This window comes from Pundamilia nyererei, unplaced genomic scaffold, assembly GCF_000239375.1.
Source record: "Pundamilia nyererei isolate P.nyererei 1_Seehausen unplaced genomic scaffold, PunNye1.0 scaffold00013, whole genome shotgun sequence".
NCBI classification, from domain to species: domain Eukaryota; kingdom Metazoa; phylum Chordata; class Actinopteri; order Cichliformes; family Cichlidae; genus Pundamilia; species Pundamilia nyererei.
The window spans coordinates 4105465-4129768 of record NW_005187414.1 but is presented as its reverse complement, the minus strand read 5'-3'; the positions used below and the strand labels follow the sequence as shown (position 1 = coordinate 4129768).

General features: G+C 43.2%; 1 protein-coding gene across 2 annotated transcripts; it reads left to right on the top strand.

The window, feature by feature from the left end:
* The first annotated feature begins 1796 nt into the window (after positions 1–1796).
* Positions 1797–7595, top strand: bmp2b (bone morphogenetic protein 2b). Of its 2 annotated transcripts, none has more exons than XM_005724932.1 (3): positions 1797–1988; positions 3307–3674; positions 6563–7595. In XM_005724932.1, exons 2-3 carry the CDS (start codon positions 3320–3322, stop codon positions 7462–7464), a joined length of 1257 nt encoding a protein of 418 aa, XP_005724989.1. In that variant the 5' UTR covers positions 1797–1988; positions 3307–3319; the 3' UTR covers positions 7465–7595. The 2 variants fall into 2 exon arrangements, with proteins under 2 accessions (XP_005724989.1, XP_005724988.1); XM_005724931.1 differs by having other exon boundaries at positions 1797–2353.
* The last annotated feature ends 16709 nt before the right edge of the window (positions 7596–24304 follow it).

Sequence of the window (24304 nt, the reverse complement as noted above, 5' to 3'; positions counted from 1 at the left end):
TAGATCAGCAGCGATATGATAAGCAATGACATATACAGTGTCAGAGCCACAAGATCTTCTCAAACCACCCCGGGCATCACTGATCAAGTCCCTCAACAGCCTTGGCTTGGCACATTCCTCAGAATTGGCCTGACATAAGCTGAGCCAAAGGAAAGACACACACACACACACAATTTATGCATGTCCATGCCCTCAAAACACACACAAATGTTGACGAAACCACAAAAATGCCTACAAAAAGAAAAAGACTGATAAATAATCAGGTAAGGCCCTCTGTTTCTAATCCTGTCACTCGAGTAATTAAAGATGCTCACAGCTTGCTGTGGGAGGACTTATCCTGCAATCTACAGCAGCCTGAATGCAGCTTTTACCTGGATTTGGGTTTACCACTAGGTTTACCAAGTGGTATTTTGGCAACAACACAGACCCAATTGCCAGCAGATTAACATAACAATGGAGAAAATCTTTATGAATAAATGACCTGTAGTAGAACTAAAGTCCATGAAAAAGACTGCATCACAATCTGTCACCATTTGCTGATGCTGATGAATAAATACATTATTAAAACAATAATAAGATCCAAATAAGCTAAGTATATTTCAAAGAAGCTAATTAGATTCAGCACCTCAAAAAAGTTAAACTCTGAAGTCCTGGACGCAGCAAAGAAATGGAAAGGGAACGCTGTGACTCAGACAGCAGCACACACTCATTGGCCTTGCCGTGTTTTAATTGCTAAGTGGATGATCCAGGATTATCCCTGATAAAATATTACTGTCTTAAAAGAAGACAAATATCTTGTGATCGCTGTGGGATTTAATCTCTCGCTATCTTGCGAAGAAATCAGTGTGCTTTGGCCCAAACACAGCCACCATTATCACCTAATGATAAGAGCAGAGGAACTCAGTGGGGGCTATTTTTATGGAGATCACATAAACACCAATGCTACTGACTACAACCCCTCAGGCTAAAAACAAAGCAGCAAAATTTCCCTTCCCCATGCATGCTTTCAACGGCCACACAAAAGAACCAAGTACTTTTCCTAGAAAAGTAAAATCAACCGGTGCGCGTACATGTTTCGCTTAACCGGTCATCCTTTTTAAGATGCAATTTTGTGTGAACTCTAAATTATAAACTTAGTGAAAACATTACTGCCTTCTTGGGAAATTTTTCTTACAAGATTTTATCACTTGGCTCCTCCGCAGTACTGAAGTATAAGACAGCAATTCTTGCAGCCAAAGCTGCCACAGATATATTGATAAAGCGCTGCGAACTGGAAAGAATGAAAAAGCCTAATGCAGCCAGCGGGGAAGCGTGAATAAGTCCCACATGCACAAACATTCACACAAAGTGAAGTTCGGCATGAGAATGTGACAGTCACTTTGCAGCATCTAATCCTCTGAAACCACTAAAGCAACAAGTTATAAACCCATTATCTGTTAGACTTAATCCAAAAACTAAACATTTTTGATCCAGCCATTAACACCACTGGTCAAAAATGTGTTTATGTAACAGCAGGAGCTGACATGTTATTGCTCAGGGGTGGTCAAATTCACATGAGTATTAAACCATCTAGGGACTGTCAAAAGCCATTTTGATGCTACTAAAAAGCATTTAAAAAGAACAATCTGGAAAAACAACAGCATGATTTTAACTGCTCTTGACTTTATTATTTCTTCTGTCTCTTGTTTCGTTTTCATTTCAATGATGTATAATGAGGGTAGGTAGGGGGGGGTGGGGTGAGGAGGAGATTTTACATGTCCAAGCCTTTCAGTCATGAAAACGTTTGGAGCCTCGGGGGTAGAGGTCCGCAGGAGGTGCTTTATTGTGGACAAATGATTGGCATCCCCTTAGTGACATCACTACGACAAAAAGAGCGCTGGGGGAAGAGAAGGCAACAATCAATTCAAACACTCCAGCGCGGCGCACAGAAGAGAGGCGACGCGCTCTCCAACTCGCAGCAACAAGGTCCAAAAGAGCGACACTTAAAGGTCCGCTTATCCTCTCTCTCTCTCGCTCTCTCTCTCTCTCTCTCTCTCGCAGAAAAGTTCAGCTTTAGCAGAAGGCAGCTGTTCGCTGGTAAAGATGTTCAGAGAAGCTTCTTTATACTTAGATCGGTTATGCCTACGCGAAGCCGTTTCCTCGTAGAATTCACATAAATTTTTTTCCTTTCGGGACTGACCAAGACCTAACCCGATTCGCAGCTGGTGATAATATGTGTGAGAGGCGATCGGCGAAGGCTATGGGCTGTCTTTGGTCCCCCAAGGAGAAGCAACGTGGATTAAACACGAATTAATGTGGAATTTATCGGAGCCTAAAGGTGGAACGACGACCGGACACAGCGCTTTCTCGTCAGGTAAAATAAAAACTCACGTTTTTTTTCTTTTTAATAAACGCTTAAAGTATTTAATTGGCGTAAAACAAAAAAAATGAAATGTTTGTACAATAACTTGCTACACGAGGAAAAGCTTACTTTCTAAGTGACCCCCCTCCCTGCTAGTTCTTGGTTTATATGTGATTATAGGGTGTGTGCGTAAAAGTTAAAGCGTTCTCCTACACACGGAGAAAACTATGAAAAGAAGAAGAGGGAAAAAAGGTCGTTTCTTTGGAAGTCGTGCTGCTCAGATGATGCTTAGGTTTTTCATGTTTTTTGATGTCCTGTCCCGGGCTACATCTGGTACGCACGTCAGATCTAACACCTGCGAGCCTCTTGAAGTAACTCTATCCCTTATGATTACACACGACCGTCAAAGCCCCTGCAAACAGACGCTTGTAACACCGTCTGGTTGCATCTGTTGCTGCTGTGCATACTAACCCGTTTCCCTTCACTGTATTCTTTGATGCTTCTTGTGATCTGTCGGGCTACACAGACTTGCATTTCTTTTTTCATATCACCTCCCCTAACGTGATTTCTTATCTCCTCTAATTGGAGACTTTTTGTCTGATCTCTCTCCGCAAACCCTTTGATTTGTTTTTTCTGAGTCAGTCCCTCGTTTTTTTTTTGTTCTTCTCTTTCAGAGCTTCTTCACCTTGATATTTTCATGTATCACTTCATGTTAAGACCAAACTTCTCTTTCAGCTTTGACGCGCTATATTGCCGGAGGGGGTCTTTCTCTCGCTCTCTCTCTCTTTTTACCCACTTCAAAGTGAAGCGTTGTCTTCCCTTTTAACCTGATTTCCTTCAATCGTTCCGACTGTGTAGGGGGATCACACACAGTTTAGGGAATGCTGCAGTGAGGTCCCTGCCGCGTCTACCTCATGTCAATACCTCAGCGCCAGTGTATTGACAGAAATCAACTTTCTCCACAGGGACTGACTGATCATGGTCGCCGTGGTCCGCTCTCTCATGGTACTGCTGCTCGCTCAGGTGTTGCTGGAAGGTGCTACGGGACTAATCCCCGAGGTCGGCCGGAGGAAATACAGCGAATCCGGGAAGCAGACCCCAGAGCAGTCAGAGAGCTTCCTCAACGACTTTGAGCTTCGGCTTCTCAATGTGTTTGGACTGGGGCGCAGGCCGACCCCAAGTAAGCAAGCCGTGGTGCCGCAGTATATGGTGGACCTTTACCGTATGCATTCAGCAAACGGAGACCATAGCACCAAACGACCCAAGAGCATGGGGAAACACGCAGAGAGAGCCGCCAGCAAGGCCAACACGATTAGAAGCTTTCACCATGAAGGTATGTATTAGTGACATACCTTTACCTGTCAGCCGGGAAGCTTCTCGGCTCTCTCAGACAACCCAAACCTATATTTAAACATGACTCAACTGAACTTCAGAGTCTTCGCTGTTTTATAGAGGTTTAGTCATTTACAGGTGACACGCGTCTAAGTTACGACTTACTCTTAAATATGCTCGGGATTGCCTAAAACTCAGTAATGCGACTTACAAACAAGCATCTCGTACGCAATTAATTACCTCTCACATATGTTGTGATGCAACATTTAACTGAACATCCCCCTGGGGCTGCTGTCAGAGGTTTTAAAACATCAAGGGAGGTGGTATCCCTGGAGTAATTTGTTTCTTAATAATTGATGGTGTTTGCGTGGGCTCCGAAAACAGTTTTTCCAGACACGCACCACAGGAGCAGGATAAAGGGCGGTGTGCCTTTGCGCAGGTGATAGTCATCACCCTGTTACTTCAATAACACACGACATGACATTATACTAACACGCATTATGACAAAGTCATCGTGTCAGACTGAATTCTGAGTCATTTTTAACAAGACTGAAATTAGTTCTTGGTTTAAAAAAAAGGGGGAAAGGGGGAGGGGGGGGGTACCCGCCTTTCCAAATCCCCGTTGTGCCCGTGCAGTGCGCCATTACGCATGTTCCAATAACACTATAATTGCTCACTTAGTTTGTACGGTGGATACGGTACTGCTTGTTGAATTTAGTGTTTCAGTTCAAGTTCGCTGCACTTCAAAGATAACATATGCTGCTCATATATATATAAGACTGGCACTAAATCCTGGATGAGGTGCACTAAGTTCAACAACTACACAGATGTTCGCACAGAGTTACAAATAAAGTGGACTTTTATAACTTAAAAAACAGCAGCTGAGAAAATAAAAATGATGGTTTACTTATATTCTATTGATCCGAGGCTATATTGTCTTTTGCACCTGGCTGTGATATTAAAATGACTCACGCATGATAAAAATGAAACACTACAGTGTTTACTGTCAAACATATAGTGATGCTTTATCACCATTCACCATCTTAAGGTCTATGTTCCATTTGTCAAAGCATACAAGTTACTGTGTCCATAGGGGCTCTACACAGAGTCCTCATACAGAGTTCTAAGTGTTTAACTGGGGAAGTTTCCATCAGGGGTGAGTCAGAGGGGTGGTTGAGTGGTTGCTTGGGTGCTCTCCAGAGGCCTAGTGCAATGACACCAAGTGGCTACACCGACACACTACAAACAACCGTGGCCTGGGCAGCTGGGCTGAGTGACTGCCCCCAGCCAGCTACTGGAAACCTCTGCAACCGGCCAACACACCTTGACACCACTGGCCATTACGAATGCGCTCAGGCTGTGTTTACATAGGTCCCCCCAGCCCTTTCATCCCGTGCTAACAGAGCTGCTGGGTTGTTCATCTTCCCACGTCAAGAGACACGCAATTGATGGCTGCTGCATATAATAAGCATGTATCTACAGATGTAAACGCAGCACATCAAAGCAAACTGCTCTAATCATTCATCACATCTGCTGCCTGATATTCATTTCACTAGGATAATTAGTTTCACTGCTATCAGTTTTCAAAAATAACCATTTCCCATGCCAAATAGAACATTTCCACTACTACACAGGAAGTAGCTGCCAGAGACACGTCTCTGATGAATGACCCAGCATTAGCCTTTATCTTATGTTTTGGCATGCAGCACAAAAAGAAATTAGGAATGTTGATACACTCATATCTGTGGTTCACACGTTTGTGGCAGGCCCTGACTTGTTCACATAGCCAAACCTCAAAGAACAGAAAACGAGAGAGAGTGAGAATATTGTTGCAGAAAGAAATTGAGGAAGACGTGAAAGAGGAGGAGAGAGAAAGAAAAGAGGATTTGGGGCTAAGAGAACAGAGGGAAAGGGGGATTTGGGAGCTGAGGAACGAAAGAAAGAGAGGGATTGGGGACAGAGGAGGGGGAACAAGAGACAGGGGGCTTTCCCACATCAAATAAGGAGTGATGGGCCTAATTGAGGTCTTTGTGCCTCTGGAGGGAGATTTAGGATGAGATGGTGGAATTTCCTAAATACCTCCTTTGAAAAAGCAAAGAGTTCAAAGTTTGTGTTTACGGCGCTGCACCAAACAGATTAAAAAGTGTGTCTATACATCATCTGTGATCTTCATAAAGTAAGAGTTCAAAGTGGGAGGGCTGCCTCAAAGAAAATTGTAGCTTTTACTAAGACTTCTGTCATTTACTGTACACTATAGAGGGGTATACAAAGACCTTAACTGTATACAGTTTATATATACTCTACTTTCCATTTGTCTTTTATTATCGTCACATTAATTGTAACTTAAGTCCTTGTAATTTCAGAATTAGTTATTAAATTTAATACCTTGACGCATAAAAGAAATACTCCAGTGCTGGCAACATCTACACTATAAATAAATGTTGACGCAACAGTTGGCCTTTCTAGTTTTCTTCTGGCCATTCTCATTTTTGATGAAGTCAGTATATGGTGCAACTTTTTTTCATGTGTACTTATGAAAATATTTCGCAGCAACCAATTCTCACAGTGCAAATGAGCCATTTGAAGTCTGGCTGACTAGCGTGTTTGATCTTATCGATAGATGGAAGCGCACTGCTTTCATCTTCTGACATTTAACCAGGTGAATTTATGAGCATGACACTAATCGCTGTATTACATCCCCATGAGCATTTCCCTGCTATTACACTGAGTCATACATGCAACCGCATGCAATCACTCACATAACCACGTGGTAGCTTGGCTGGATCCATATACTAGATCCACTCGATGTTATTTCTTAGGCATGTATGAAATTAATACGTTCTTGGCTTGATCCTTACCCTATGGTTGTGTCTCTTCTGTCCTTTACAGAGTCTATGGAGGCCCTGGCCAGCCTAAAAGGCAAAACGACACAGCAGTTCTACTTTAATCTCACTTCTATTCCAAATGAGGAACTCATCACCTCTGCAGAGCTACGCATTTACAGGGATCAGGTCATGGGATCTGCAAGCCCTACCGAAAGCAGCATTAGTGACAGTACTCCTGCTAGTGGCCTCCATCGTATCAACATTTATGAGATATTTGGAGTTCCTGCCACTCAGGGCAAGGAACCTCTACTACGTCTGCTGGACACTCGAATGGTGCAGGACTCTTTGAGTCGCTGGGAAAGCTTTGACGTCAGTCCCGCTATATCTCATTGGACCTCTGGGAATGGCCACAATCACGGCTTCTTGGTGGAGGTGATTCACCCAGAGGAGGGGGAGATGGACAGCAAGGATGCCCACAGACGCAGGAAACATGTCAGGGTGAGCCGGTCGCTACACCAGGACCAGGACTCGTGGCCTCAGGCTCGGCCGCTGCTTGTGACATATGGCCACGACAGCCGCGGGGGCTCAGTGCTCCACAAACGGGAAAAAAGGCAAGCAGCACCCCGCAAACAACGTAGGAAGCACCAGCACAAGGCAAGCTGCAAGAGGCATGCCTTGTACGTGGACTTCAGTGATGTGGGCTGGAATGAGTGGATAGTGGCACCCCCTGGCTACCATGCCTTTTATTGCCATGGGGAATGTCCTTTCCCCCTAGCAGACCACCTCAATTCTACTAACCACGCCATTGTGCAGACACTTGTCAACTCAGTCAACTCGAACATCCCCAGAGCCTGTTGTGTGCCCACTGACCTCAGCCCCATTTCTTTGCTCTACCTGGACGAATTTGAGAAAGTAATCCTGAAAAACTACCAAGACATGGTGGTGGAGGGATGCGGCTGCCGGTGAGAAACAGGTGGCACGGATAGAAAAGAGCGAGCGGGCACAAGAGGCAGAAAGAGATCAGAGGTTATCATGGACACCCAGTTTCCCAATGAAGACATTTATTTATATGAAAGAAACAGAAAACAGAGCTATTGCGGAAGAAGAAGAAACTATATATGAATATATTTATGTCTACATAAGGTTGGGAAAAATAAATATTTTAATCAAAGGAATATTCCTTTACTGGTTTTGAAAATGTATTTCCGATGTACATTTTGAAATGGGTGCAATACCACATGAAGTATAATGCTCAGATTTCTATTTTGTATTTATTTCTATTATAACCACTTTATTTGTAAATAAATAATGTGTATTTATCGTGAAAAAAACATCCCGTGGTCACTCCAGTGTTGCACGATCGGCTTCTGACAGAAATTACCTGCGAAAACGTAACACGTGACAAGAAGCTTATATTTCACTGATTGCAAACCAAGCACTGAACTATTTTGCTAAAAGTAATCGGAGACCAACAACAATGGAGGTTTTGAAGGCAAAGCGATAGGATCACTGGCGTAATGAATTGTAGCACGTTGTAGGGTCACAGACAATTTAAATGCCCACGGGAGGCTCATAAAAACAGAGCGTGTTTTTAATGCCTTACATGTCACTGCATGGATCCCTGGGAAGATTCTCTTAACGTCTATGTTTATTCTGCTCCCGACCAATATTATCAGATGGAGGGGGAAAAAAGTGAAACTGCAGCCCTTCTGTGGAAGGTCTGACAGGGCACGAGGTTTATTTACAGTGAGATTTGAGACTATGGCAGACAGACACACTAACAGACCTTCACCAAGAAAAAAAAAGGAAAGATTCTGTTGGCACTTTAATTAACGAAGACAAACAAACACACACCTGCACCTGTTCACATACTGCACATGCTCAGACAGATTCTCCCCACTTCTGAGTTTGGCTGCCTTCCTTTGTCATCTCTGAGTCAGAAGGCTCTAATGTGTTTCAGCACTGAATCAAAGAAAATTAATGTTTCACAAAACAGCAGCAGCAGCAGCAAAGGACACAAACACTGACCCGAAAAAGAGCGCAAGAGACATGGTCTCCTCACAAAGACAATGAGCGCGGCTGGCTCTTTATACTGCAACGTTAGTATAAAAGAAACAATGCTCCATCTAGATTAAAGCAAACGGACTAAAACTGCTCCATAAAGAATAGATGAGAATTTATAGTGTAGCCACAATAACAGATCAGATAATGAAAAAGTGAAAGAGTTTGACTGACTGCGTTTTCTGCTGTGTTTGCATTAGAAAGGGTTTGGAGGGATCACAAGGCAGCTCAAAATGCTCTAAATAGACTGTTTTTATGTGAGCGCACATTGGGACCGTGGAATGTTGGTTTTCAATCTCAGACACATGCTTACGCTCGCATGGAAAACCAACGCGGTTGTTTTTTCAATCATCTATTCAAAGGTTTCCTGGTGGGCTTTTTTCTCTTCAAAAACAAATGTGCGTCAAACAAAGATACGCTTGTTACTTATATAGGAGATGTAAATCAAAACATTTAAGAAGCAGGCGTGAGATTTTATTTAAGGGTTGTAAAAAACACAGAAATGTCACTTTCTTTTTCCCTTTTTCTTTTCCACGAGCTGCAGATCGTGTCCGTTCACCTATTCTTATCCTCTAAGGGTGTCCATCTGCTCGAGATGATGCAACCGCTTAATTGGATTATACCCTCCCAAACATGCACTCGTAACCGCACGCACACGCAAACACACCCGACAGCATTTCAGATTTAATCTTCTGCACGTGTTATTGGATTCTACCTTGCATCTCCACCCTTTCTGCTCCCATCTGATATCCATTTCTCCTCCGTGGATTCCACCACACCACAACCCTCCACATGAACCGCACGTACCTCTGCCAGCAGCAGCAGCACGACACTAATGGACCTTTAGAAGGAAGTCACTTAGCTAGCCCACTTATACACGATTGATAAATCTAAACACTGAAAACCTCCGAAAAGTTTCTTTCTTGAGCTCCAGGAGTAACGTCTAGGTAGGATGTGAAAAATATTTGCTTTTTGAAAAGAAAAAAAGTGTTAGATTTAGTGCCCTTATAGTTAGAGTTCATAAACCTTTCATTGGGTTGGGTGGAAATACTGCTCCCAGTGTGGGTGACACATGGGCAGCATGCCTGTAACTCCCCTACTGCACCCCATCCCAGCTGAACTAGAAGTATGAGCTGGCCACCTTCTGAGGCGGACGAGGGGGGGGAGGATCTCATTTTAGAGTCATGTTAGTATCAGACAGCTCCTAAGGGACCACTTCTAAATGAGAGGTCAGGGGTCAAAGCAATAAAGGTCTATTATCTCCACCCTTACTGACTAACTTCCAGGCTCATCACGTCATCACAGGCCAGTGGCTTCAAGTGTGGTCAGCCACTGGTTGCAACCAAGTACGAGTTTGTGTTTCAGAATCCATTTTTGTATTTTATTGATGCACATTCAAGATCCATCCATTTGTTTGTGTGATCGTGCTGATAATGAGCTAAAATTTGGGTCTGTGTGTGACTGCGAATTTCATGATTAAGTTATAAAAAGCACAACTGTGAAATATGTGATTTTGGCAGAATTCTCTTCACCTGCTACACAGACCTCTGCGAAGTCACTCTCAGAGAACAGATTTTCCCTTTTCCTTCTCCATGAACATCTGGCAAATCAGTTTAAGGTGTCCTTTGCAGACTTTGTTTATGCACAAACACACAACAGAGCAGCCGCACAACTGATGAGCATAAAACTGGGAGCTGGAACCTACTTGCATGGCAGGGATCATTCATTTTGTTTGGTGCTCAGCAAACCAAACCAAAACTATCTGCAACTCCAAACAACCAAAATTGTAAGGGCTATAAAATCAGTTTTCCAGATTTCTGTCTGGCCCAGAATTGGAAAGTATGCGGTGTGCCGTGTATCTTTGATGAAACAGAGGGCTCATGAGATCTCGACTGGCTCCGCGCCAAGGTGGGACGCAAAAATTTAGAGAAGTGAAGAGAGACAGCGGCCACTTCAGAGTCTTTTCTAAGTTTGGATCTTTTCTTCTTCATGTGCTGCGCACACTAATTTTAGAGGTGGTGCACATGGTGTTTTTTCTGTGTTCCGAGAACAGCCAGTGAAATGACGTCCAGCATAGCGAAGACTTTGGCATCTGTGCAGCAGCTCTGAACACATCAAACGGACGGCCGTCCACAGATTCAGGAGCAGAGCAAATATGGAAATGACTTTTCCAGAGCGACTGCACGGATGATGCTGCTTTTACATACGTGCATTTTCTATATCCGCATGTAAATTAGAGATTATCTGCCAACATGAGCCACTACTTTCGCTTTAAATACGGGTCCTTCACGTTTTAAAAGTCATGCAATATGAATGAACCTCACTCAAAACTACTTGCTTGCTTGCTCCTAACCATGTGCTGCTACTACCATTACTGTAAGAGCTAATCATCCATGCAATTACAATGGAGCTGGCCTTGAGTGACATGCTGAAATCATTATCTTTGGCAAGGACTCAGTGGAGTAGACCATTATATCGCCCAATTCTCACAGCAGAATAATTTTATGCTAAGCTAAAGTAGAGTTAGAAGTCTGCACTGTATACTATTATGATACTCTGGAGAACATACTTACTGAAATAACAAAACCTTTTATCGTGCGATGATGGGGTTCAGCATCAGAAAAAAATGACCTCATAACATCAGAATTGCTTTTCTTTCAGCGAATATCATGCTCTCTATCTCTGCTTTTAACTGATATTTAATACAGTGAGAAGCGGTCGCAGTTATTGATGACATTGTTCATTTTCCTGACATTTAGGGCTGTTCTTTTATAAAACTGTAATCAAACAGGAATGGAGTTCAAGATGTGTACCTTGCACTTTGTGGGCACATCTCCACAGAGGATACAGGAAGAAGTTCCATATGGGAGACATATGAGCTAACAGGCTCAAGGATGGATTTGCCTCCAGACACTGATCTAAGGTCAGAGCTGTGCTTATTCCTCTGATGGTTACAGTTAGGTTTGGGCTAAAGGGTGAACCCGGCTGATCCTGGAACCTTGCCGAAGGGCGTTGCCTACACGCCGAGCTTGAAAGCGGCTGTGCGGCTACCGAGAGCAGCCTCCATCTTTGTAACAGGAAGTGAAGAGATCAAGCAAAGGGGAGATACATGACATCCCCCAGCATGTCCGTAAAATAAATGTCAATCTCAGATACAGTAAATCTCATCCATAACCACGCACACGACTTCAAACCAGTGAGGTTCACGTTCAGAGCTGGCAATGAATTTAAAACTCCGAACTTAACTGTCTTGTCCGAAAGCAGAAAAGTAGATGAAAGCCCATAACACACAGCGAATAATGACAAACATCTACAGCATTAAACAGAACATAACAGAAAGCACACTAAAAAGAAAAAAACCCAGCTGACAGTTTGGCCATCGTCTGCCTTTAAACACCAACCGTTTCTCTTTTGGAGCTATATAAGGTTGACATCTTTAGTACATGTCTTCACATTTCAGGACCACAAAATCCTAACAACACAAACCTTGGGGTTTTAGGGTTTCGATGCAGCACCTTGAGGACTTCTGGGCCTGGAACCCAGTCCACTGAGCAACAAGTTGACCCGCTGCAATAAGAGGAGACCTGTTAAGGAGCTCAGGACCTCACTTGGTGGTCTTTGAAAACACGCTGGCGCTGAACTTTTTGTACTCAGAGCAGATTACCAGGAGGCTGCTTCCAGATGCAGTGCACCGGGGGAAACAGACTCTCCTTTGCTGGGTGGTATGGGACAAACCAATTCCCCCACACTTTTCTCATTAGAGTAATAAGCTTTGTATAAACCACTGTGCTGCTATTGTCAGGGACACACACACACACCATTTCCTCCATCCACCCATCTGTCTGTCCATACGCTACATCTGACACTCATATATTTGCTGGAATGATGCACGTTAGAAAATGCTCAGGGAGGCTCTTATGATTGTGAGCACTGTGCATGCGTGGTATATTAATTATATCAACCATAAAAACAGCATTCTTATTCAAAATGACACTCTGCTGGTCAGATGAACATCCTTAACACAGACCTGACAAATGCACTACCAGCACAGCGGTAGATAGGGAAAAAAATTATAGCATTTATTTTGAAAGTATCTTGATTAATGCGATTGTAGAGGGAGGGGAAGAGATGCCCGTTCATGTAAACAGCATGTCAGCAAGCTGTGGGCCCTGGACAGTTCAAGGGCGAGGTGTAACTCACAGTCCTTTGCCCTGCTCTCCCACAGCCCGTCACTGGCATGGCAAACTCTGCCTCACCAAGCTTCCTGTGACTCACTTCCTGTCCCAGCCCTGCACCTGCACTCCTCTGGGTGATGTCATGGCAGGTTTTCCTCTTGGAGTCGCGCTCTCCACATCTGGTGCAATGTGCGTATGTACGCATGTGTGTTTATGTGTGTACATCCATCAGCATGCCTGGCTCAGACATCAGTCAGAGGACCTGTGGTGAATGTGGCCCTTCATAGCTTTCCTGATGACCTCCTCCATGAGGCAAAAGCTTTTGGAAGAGAACGGCACATCAAACAGGCAGGGGAGGAAGAGAACAGTCGGAACATGGATTCAGTCCCAAAGCTGGATTATTGTGATATTTTTCCCATTTGCTTTCTCTCGCTCTCTCTTTTTTTTTTTCTACGATACAAATATGTCATTTGGTTGCCTCCTTGCATCCTCCTTGTGTATTCACTACAGCCTTCTGTGAATACTTACTGAGCTCGAGTAGTTCTGTTTTCCAGTGAGGAGAAACAACCTCTAGATGTCCTCAATATCTGTAGGAATAATTACAGTAGGCTTTTCTACCATCGGTGACCACAGTGAAAATGATAGATTGAGGGGAACACACTACTTGGACAGGCCTATGACTAAATGGAAATATTGTATGAGAATGAGTGAATACTTTTTTCCTTTTTCCTGGGCTGAAAGAAGTTTTTTTTGCTCTTTTCTCCCTCAGATTGAATGTGTACGTATGTGAATGGGCAGGAAATGCCTTACAGCTCCCGTAAGCAGTGGAGAAACCCGTTTGAGGTCAAGGGTTGCAAGAGGAAGGCAGCAGGCATATATCAATATTCATTTCCTTTTCGGGTACATTCCCAGACCTCTTGCTAGTTTCACTCCTTTATAGAGTGTGTTCTGGATCATTAGTTCTTGCTAGCTGCCTGTTGACAACATTAGCTATTCTAATGTTCGTCTGTGGGAAACTGAGTGCCGTGTCCTCCCTTTTGGTGTGTTCATATGCATCACATTGCCTGGCTCTGATGCTGACAGATGGTACTGACCAGAAAGAAGCGAGTGTAAGAGAAAAGGAGGTCACCTCCATTTTTCTTTGGCATCTGGTTATTTCCCCATGATGTTAAAAACATAAAGTGTACCATCAAAAGTGTTGAAGGAAGGAGTCTTGGTGACAATGCAGTTGTGATGCACTATCCACAGCCGTGACATGAGGGATCGATACTCTATTACCATGCTGAGTATACCATAAGCATACTTAGAAACTTCTTTTCCTCATTAGAATGGGCAGCATTTAGAAGGCCAGAGTTTACCAACATTCAAGGGTTGACATTGGACTAAATCTCCATACTGTCACTGTGCAAACAGCGGGCGTTCTGTTGACTGGGACATAAAATAGTGCTGTTGGGTTTTGGGTTTCCAGAGCGGGATCAGGGCTGCAGTATATTGAGTCCATGTGGGGAGTGCGTTTTTAATCTGAGCCTTACCCGCAGTCCTTCCTGTTTCTAATTTGGCGCTGCAGCGGTTTTGTCCCGAGGCCAAGAGCCTCTCTTCCACAGAGTGTCTATTTCCTCTGAAGTGAATAGTAGCAGGTGTGCTGGCCTGAGATCCCTTGGAGAAGTCTGCTTATGAATGGCCCACATCTCGCTCTTTTTTTCGCTTGTCTTTGTTTTCTTTTTTCTTCCTTTCATTCTTATTTTTTCGTCTGTCCAGCATTCTTTCTCGCTTTTTCAAATACTTTCTTTCTTTGCTGTTATGTCTTCACCGCTCTGTAGACACTCTTTTGTCTCCATCTCTTTCTTTCATTTGTCCCTTTTGTTGTCTTTCCTTTCCTCGAGATCAAGGTGTATACCCCGATAAGTCATAAAGAGGCAGCTTATGCTAATGAAAACAACAAAAGACAAGAGCAAGAACGAGGGCAGCGTAATCACATATCAAATCTTTCAAGACATCAGATATGATAGATCACATAAAAACCTCTCAAAACAAAAAAAAATTGGGATGCTGAAATAGACTTTGTCAAAAAACACAAATCTTTACACACACAAACTTCTTTAATTTATAAGCACAATTTCTACTTTATAGTGTTTGTTATAGGAAGAGCAAAAAAGGGCATCTATGAGCAAAAGACGCTGAATCTTGCACAATCTGTGTATGAGCCAGCCTGATAGCGAAGAACTCATCCAATCTTTGAGCAGAGGAGACATGCTGTCATGCTGCTTCACAGAGGCACTGCGATTGGAATTAACCTCTTGTGACCTTCACTTCTCCTCCCTTCCCCAAAACACACGCTTTAATGACTTGGTCTTGAAGGGGTGCAGCCTTCGCTGTAAGGCAAATAAATCCTATCACGGCTAAGTCATATTCTTACTTATCTCTGATGAAAACAAGGCAAAAGAAACCATGTTGGTTGCCAATGATTTGTGACTTAACACAAGAGTGAAATACAGCTGCAAAGCCATTAAGGAAATGAGAGTCTAACCAAAGGGCTGTTTAACTGGAACACATGAACTCTTAATGATGTTTGTGTTTATTCAATTTTGCTTCCACATCATTTGGCCAAGTAGAATTTGGTGTAAAGGTTATGATGAGAGGTTGCAGATTCTGTTCCCAGAGGTTCTGAGTGTGTAGGGCTTACTGGAAATATCTTATTTGATGAGAGTAATAAATAAGCAAGTCTGTACTTTGCAGGCTATTGCTATTCTGCAGCCTTCTATTAATCCTTGCCACCATGTCCCGCATGATCAATCTATACAATTTCGATCTACTCATGACCCTCTCGTAACAATGGAAGTTCTCTAGCCTCTGTTCGGGCCCCTTTCCCCCTTCTGCTCTTCTGACTCTCTGCCAAAGTCAACCATAGGCATTTACGTTTCCAGCCGTGGCGCTTCCGGCATCTGCACACGCTTATGTTTACACAGGATGTTCAAACTTGATGCAGATTAAACAAATCCAATTTGGAGGCTAAGTTCAATCACCTCTTTTATTTCAACATTAACTAGATGAAGCTGGGGGCCAGATTACCACTGCCATTTCCAAGAGGATTGGGTAAGGGGGAATGAACTGTACACAAATAAGTCCAAAAAGTATTTTGAGAGTGCTTATATGCGGATGGATGTCATCCGCTAGTTCCCACAGGCTTGCATGTGGTTGGATTTGCTCAGTGTGCGTAGAGTAGTGTTTTCAACAAAAAATCTCCAGCTCTCCCTGGCAGAGTGTCGTGAGCCTTCTCAGGGCCCATGGGTAGTTCAGCATTTGTGTGGTTCCCACACTTATGGTGTAAATGGAGGCCTGGCTTTGTGCACACAGGCCCAGACCAAACACACGTAGAGCAATTCAGTGTTATGAACATTTAATTTTGCCAGGACATTTTTTTTTTTATCTAGCATCAGATAGTCGCTGATTGCTTAAACTCAGGAAACACAGTATAGGTCAGACGCCAATCGTGCCAAGTTCACTTTCTCATATTGTAGAGCAGACACTTTCAGAGCTTTGCTGCTGTTTGGGCCAAGCTACTGGTTCAGGACTGGGATGGGAAATTTGGCGGAATGGTCTCTGACCTTTTCACAAGTACAAAGGGACTTTCTTTGTGTCCAGAAGAGCAGTCATTTGTTCAACAGGATTTTTAATTGCTGCTCGCTTCAAAAAAAGTGCCGAGTTTGGCTGCTGTTTGTGTCCTCACCTGGCTCCTCTTACGCATTTCAGAGGGGTTCTGACCTTCCAAGACACCTGTTTGGCTAGCGTACGACTGCCCATCTGCTCCCAGCTTACGCAGCCATCCCACTTCTACGAAGCAACTCTATTCAGGATGGCTAGCTGTCCGCCTAATTGTATCACATTCTACATGCTTTGTCCTGGCATTCCCTTGCGAGCAAAAGGTTGCCAAAATCTCATCCGCCACATCAGAGGGCCCTATTAACCCCTGACCCCTGGTTGGTGTGTGTGGACAAGGTCGCTCCTCACACCCAACGCCGGGCCCATTAACACGTCGCCCCACAGTAGAAAAACTATTTTGACGGGCTGTAATTGGCGCTAAGTGATGGTGGACAAAGGCCCCCTCTGTGCTGCCCGCTGGACTGAACAGTACTGACCACTCTTGGAGCTTCACGCTTGACATTTCCTTTCTGAGTCCAATGTGAGAAGAGAGGACCCGGGGAAGCCCCTTCCTGCACCACCACCTCCTCCATTTCTCCACCCCGTCAGCCCTTTCCATATGCCACGGTGCTCCTTTGAAAACGTGAGATAATGAGGGTCTCAGGAGAGAACAGGCCAGAGCAGGATTGCCTGGTCTAGATCTGTGGACGCTGATTAATCCAATGGTAGGCCGTTCCTTTCAGAGTCACCCTAATTAGTTTATGTTAGCTGGAGAAGGTCAGGGGGGCGTGTTCGACTGAGGCCTTTTCTTTAAATGCCACAATAGTGTGATGATCTGTGGATGCAGGTGCAGCATTCGGCTGCTTTTATGTTGCTGAGCCGCTTTGGGTCTCGGTTGTACGGTTCAGTTGCAACCTGGCAAAGACAATGAGGTCTTTTACTTGTGAGTATATGACATTTTTGAAAACAACCCTCCAGCCATCTAGTTTTCCTTTCTCAGGCTTTCCAAGTTCATTAGTCATAAACTCAAATATTATAACGTTCTACAAATAGCACAGGGAAAACCCTCAGCATTGTATGTGGTATAGTGGTTGAAAAACTGAAAAGGCTGCAAGCCAGGACTTCCGAACAACTAAAGACTATGGAGAATAATTTACTGGTAGTCTTGGCCTGTGTGATTGTATTTCTAACCCAGAGCAGACCCAGTATATTCAAACCACTTTGAATTAGTTACTATGCGAATAAGAAGTTTCCTTGAAACTTATCACCATTTACGTTGACTGACTTCATATTTATGGCAAATGCAAATCCTTTTAATGATTGACTGTGATCCCAAATTCCCCCTAGCTGTGTACATCATGAGTCCTTAGTAACAGCCCAAGGCAACCCAGCCAGGCTTCTCTCACACAAAGCTCTATACTTAAGACAGGTCTAACTCCCTTCCCCATAGGCCATGCCATGCTCTCATCCCCGTATTTAACATTCTGACGTCAGAAAGAAGCAGAGGAGGCAGCAGAGGAGACTTTAATACTAAATCTCTCCCCCTGTCATTATCGGCCCCTGTGACCGCCTATCAGAGGCCCTTGAGTGATGTGGGAAAGCCTGTGCCCTGTCCTCCCAACTCCTGTAGGCCAGGCTGCCTGTTCTGTCCAAACCAAACTGAAAACTACAGGACAGGAACAGCTAGGGTTGACATCAATGAGGCGCTGAGCTCTTTATGCCCACTCTGTGGTCAGGAGGAGAGAAGCCTGGATATTAATCTCTTTTACTCACGTCTTTCCTCGCGTGTTTCCTTCCTCTTTCCCCTCCTCACCATGAAAGCTATATATCTGGGCTCTCAATCACATTACAGCTTAATCAAATAAAGGCAGGGAGTGTTTCTTTTGGTAGCTGCTGCAATTACAGTCGCAGCTGGAGGAAGCATCCTCTCCAACACCGATACTGTGTTTGGAAGGTAGAAAGAAATTAACGTTGTGTCCTCAGCCCAGCTCGGAGTGATGTATAGTGCCAGCCACTCTTTGCCTGTTTTGTTTTAAACTGTAAAACATTAGATGGACTGATAAGTAACTGCTTTAAACAGATGGTATTCCACATAAAATGACACAATAGAGATCCAAAAACATCAAGATTATGTCTAATAAGTAGTAACTAGTTAAATGCTGACTGTGAGAAACCTCATTATTATTGTGGCTTTTCAAACACCTGTGGTGAAGTGAAAAAGCCCAAACGTGCCAACTCAGTCAGTCAGTCCACCAGCCCATGTGATGTGGGCCTTTATGAGAGGACACCTGCAGTACCCAGCGTCCTCAGTCAGCTTTGTGAAAGCCTCGGAAATGGGTGGGGGACAGAGGGGACAGCTAGAGGGCCAGACCCAGGTTTGTGCCCCGAAGGCCTTAACTATCACCCCAGTCCATGGGTTGCCTTTGGCCTTGCTAACTGTTCCATGAAATGGGCCCCAGGAACAGTGCAAACCTCCCAGAAACAGGCCGCTCACTGTTAGCCAACAGTGCTCTCTTTGTGTGAAAATTGTCAGAGCTGGCCCTTTTCTGCACCGGTCCTGCCTTTCTTTTGAGCCTCAGCTGTGAGCAAACAAAGCTGGCTTAAAGGTCTGCGTGATGGTTAGCTAGGTAGCTGGCTAGCAGCATTAGTGTTTGTGTGAGTGAGAGCAATGCAGTTTCCCGTGTGAGCAGGTGGGCTTTCATTGACTAATTAGAGAAGATGACAATTACTCGCATTGTAACATGGTTACAAAATACACGCTTTCAAATCTAAGATTTTACACATGATGACATAATAAAATTGATTTAGTCATTCCCAGATCTGAAAATGAGGGAAATACAGCCTCAGATAAACAACAATACATGAGACAAAATGCAGAAGTAGTGTGTGTAAAACTAAGTACACCCCATGTGTAGGTAGTAAAACTACATTTAGCAACAATAACTTGATTTGTTTCCTGTATGATTATCATTTCATTCTGTCATATTTTAGAGGACTTTTGACCCACTCTTCTTTACGATGCACTTTTAGTTCTGTGGATTTTTTTTTTTGCACATCTCTATCCCACCACAGCATTTCAGTCAGGTTAAAGTGTGAATTCAACCAATGAAGCACCTTGATTCTTTTCTTTTTTAGCCATTCTGTTGCTTATTTGCGATCATTGTCCCATTGAAAGACCCAGTTTCAGCCAAAAGACACTCTTCCAGTCTTCTTGTGGTTTGTGCAAACCTAAGTTGGGCTGCTATGTTTTGTTTTTGTTTTTGAGAGAAGAGGCTTGTTCAGTCTTTTTCTAATTGTACTGTCATGAATTTTAACATTTAATATGTAGAGTCTAAGATGTAGCTCTTGGGTATTTTGCAGTTTCTCTGGCTACGTTCACACTGCAGGTCTTAATGCTCAATTCCGATTTTTTGATCAAATCCGATTTTTTTGTCTGCTCGTTCACACTCCAAATAAAATGTGACAGCAAACGCGCTCTAGTGTGAACCCTCAAAGCGGCCCGCATGCGCAAAAGAAGACGTCACGCACAACGCGTTCTGTTTAGACCCAGAGCAAACAATATTGTTTGACTGATGGCCGTTAATATAAAGACTCGTTTCGGACTTTACGTTTCCCAATTTTGCTTTAAGTTATAAAGTTATTTTGTTATTTACATATGGCCTAATAATGATCCTTATTGCTGTTTAGAGAGGAGCGGTGCTTCAAAGGATAGTTGCAGATTTCTGTCAGAATCTGCAGATTATACAGTACAAATAAAATGTTCACGTTTCTCCAACGCTGTCTTCCCAACAGTTTCACTGACATCTACACTGGATGGACAGGAAGCGTTCACGATGTCTTCTCCGGCGCTGATAATTGGCGTCTGTCTTGTGTCAGTGACGTAAAAGATGGATTTAATGCGACACGACCGTTCAAACAGCAATCGCTTTCTAAAACATCGGATATGTATCGGATTCAGCACCACAAACGAAAGTGACCCAGATCGGATTTGAAAATATCGGATTTGTGCCGTTCACACTGTCATACCATAATCGGATATGGGTCGCATATAGGGTCAAAAAAGTCGGATTTGATGCGCTTTCGCCTGCAGAGTGAACGTAGCCTCTGAGTAGTGCGCAATCTGACCTTGGGTTAAATCTGACAGCCACTCTTGGGAAGTCAACTGTCTTGAATGTTTTCCACTTGTGAATAATATTTCTCACTGTAGAATGACGTCAACTTCAACTTCGAATTGATTGTTTTGCAACATTACAGTGACTTTAAGGGTAAAACAAATGATTTTACACATGCATAAATCATCCAAGCAGAGTTGATTTATGCATGTTTATTTCAAATGATGTTGATTGTGTTGTCACGGCATAAAATGTTTTGAGGAAACAGAAGAAACATTTATTAAATGCTATCTGTTATGGGGTTTCATCTGCGGTTGAAATGGACCATCAAGTCACCACAGCTTTTGGTTCACATGAGTGAACTCCCTACAAGATTTCTTCATTTTCAAAGCTGTGTGTAACACAGAGAAGCTATACAGCACTACAAAAATGAGCAATAACTACAAGTGCCATGGCAATGATAAATGCTTCACCATATTTACTGAGGTGGATAAACTCTGCTACAGCAGCTTTTTCCTTTTTTCCTCTCCTTTTGGATGGAATGGAAAACCAGTAGCACTTGGTTTAACCGCATTTAACTTTGCATAATTGTTCCCAAGGTTGCTGTTTTTTATTTCTAGGTTTTCTGTGCCAATATAATTCAATCTCTGTGGCCAAGCCAAATATTTGCAGCATGGCTTATGCTTCTAAACTGAGCTGTAGTGGGCAAAAGTGGTTTTGCCTCGCCACCAGCACTGCACAGACAAGGCAATAAACAGATTCGCTGCTCATCAACAACAAATCTGTTTCTAATCACTGATTGTCAGTGTCATTCCGTCCTCTGTTTTACAATAAAATTTGCGCGATTAGATCAACACGCAGTCATCCAGAGCACTGAAGTTTTATTATGCTTCAATCCACACCTTGCTCGGCACTGAACCTCATGCTGGATGGCTTGATGCAGCTGTTTACTACTCCGCTGGAACAGATGACACAAACTAGAGGGAGTCAAAGTCATTTACAGTTAGTTAAATTCCCTGCTGAGAGGCCTTGTTAAATGTTTCTTCCACAGACTTTGCTGGGAAATATTTGCAATGGTTTCCATCCAGATCTGGGTCATTCGGTTCCACATTCACTGCACAGGTGAGCTGGAGCAGGTTTGTTTGGCATTGGTCATTGGCTGTCCTTTCCTTTCCACAGGGCTGGGAAAGCAGTACCACAAACAGCTTGCAGCAACAAGAGATGCTTTTGTCCAGGTTACCGCAGCGAAATGACACCGCTAAGCTACCTGCTGCCAATGTTGTCCAGGTCTCCCAGGACAGTCCCTGGGGGCTACCAGACCTGCTGCAGGCCAGACAAATAGATTCAGAAGGAGAGTGAGAGCCCTCGGGAGAATAGGTAACACTGTCAGCCGGTTGTTCAGCTGCAGCATACAGATGAAAACAACCTCTTTCACATGGAGTGTATTTTGGCTTTCAGAGCTATAATCATAGATGATTAGCCTAAGAACTCAATTCCGAGCGGGGACTATTTCTTATTCCTGTCACACTGTCAGAAATTATATTTACCTACCACTTTTCCCAACTGTCTCAAGACATAAAGGGCAACTTCACTGATCAGTGGAAATCAGGCAGGGGTGTTATATTTATTTTAAATATTAAAAGGGTTCACTTCATTTCACAGTGTGTGTACAGGTTCACACGTATGACTGCAAGACAGCAGGGATGCTGTGGTGTTCCACACGGCACATTCAGGCCAGAAAAGAGAGAGCCTCAAATCACAATTTTTAAAAACAAATTAAACTAACAGTTTATAAGGGATCACTTAAAAGAACCCAAATGCAATACAGCTATGTGCTAACCTAATGCGACATATGCTTTAAATGTTGAATAAACTTGCAACAATCAAACAAAAGCCAATGAAACCTATTTTGGTGTCTTTTAAGCACAAGAGAGACGTCTCGAGAGGAAAACAATACCATCCGATCAGCAGCCGTATCCTGCAGTGGGAGATTGAAATGGATCTGTTGCGATTGAAAAAAAACAACAAAAACTGTTCAATGCGGCATCATTTCCTTCTAAAAAAAAACCACACAAAAAAACTTTTGTATGACATTAATATGGCAAATTAGTTCAAAAACCTGAAAAAGTAGTAAGTAACTTATTAGACTGCGTTGTGTATACTTGATAGAAAGGCTAGGGTTATGATATTAGGGCTACAAAGTCAAGTTCTCCTGGCAATCCCAGTACATCATCTTCTTGCCAGACCACATCAGCTGGTGGCTGAAGTGATGCCATTCTTCATCCATCTTCATTTGCTAATTCAGTTCATAAGTGGCTGGAGCCTATCCCAGCTGTCATGGGGCAAAGGGCGAAGTACACCCTAGAGAGGTCGCCAGTCTATTGCAGAGCTAACACACAGAGACACACAACCAGTGACACTGAAATTCAAACCTATGCCAATTAACCTAAGTCATGCATGTCTTTGGAAGCTGGAGTACTTGGGGAGAACCCATGCAACCACGGGAGGAACCAAGACCTTCTTGCTGTCAGGTGAGAGTGCTAATCACTGCCCAACCTTGGTTTCAATCTGCATTTTGTAAAATCAAATCTCCTGTCCATAATTGCTACTGTCTTGGCAACCCATCCGCACCTCAGAGTCCCCTTTTCATGCTGTGTCTGACTTAATCAATGATCAAAATTATCTCCTGTCACTAATAGCCAGTATATGTGTGTGGGCACACGTGCATGCATGTGTGTGTGTGTGTGTGTGTGTGCATGTGTGGTTTTGCATGAGGTTTGGCTTTTCATTTATGTACATGGAATAAAAGGGAGATCCCCGAACAAAGCCATACTGCCAAATATAAATTACTGCAGATGGAAACAACAGTTCCCCTTTGGCAATAATCCTTCACAGTACAGTGGTCCCTCGCTATAAGGCAGTTCACCCTTCGCGGCCTCGCTGTTTCGCGGATTTTCTTCGTGCAAGCTCGTCAAATTTACATAAATCTTCGATCGCTAGCAGTGCTGTACTGTATGTTTGTACGTTTTCTCCCCAACAAAATCAACAATCACCGTCAAAGGCAACCCCGGATGCATTTGGCTTCATTCTATAATACTGAACTTATTTTTCTACGAAGGTTTGAACTTCGAGAGCGTTTAAACAAGAGAGAAAAGTGTGAAAATGTTCATGCCTGTCTGAGAAAAGTATATAAAGTGTGTAGTGATGCGTTTTACAGCCTTAAAACATCTATAATAATTGTAAAAAATAAAGTTGGCTACTTCGTGGATTTCACCTGTCGCGGGTTATTTTTAGAACGTAACTACCACGATAAACGAGGGACCGCTGTAGCTGAATAATTTGGTTAATGCATAATCACAATAATTCAAATGGTTCTTTAACTGCATATTTTATATAAACAATGACAGCTATTTTTAGTTTTGCATGTTTTTTGTTTTTGTTTTATATGTTTTATCCTCTTAGTAATATTTTCATAATTCTTTTCATTTATATTTAATCAAAGAAATATTATTCTGAAATATCTAAACGAAGGCTTCACTGGTTTGCTGTTTGTTAAAGACTAAAGGACCTTGACATGTTAAGGACTGATGTCACCCCACAACAGGTGCAGCCCTCTCTTTGGTCTTCTAATACTTATCTCCCTTCTACAGATCAGCATAGGTGGTCCCTCTTTTCTATAGGACCCCTATGTTTCTTTTACCACTCCCCTCAATTTATCCCCAGCTCTATTTCCCAGTCTCACTGAGGTGTCAGTGCCAGAAGAAATGGGATGCGTATTTCTGAGCGCAAGCTGCGAGTTTACCATAGCATATTTTTATC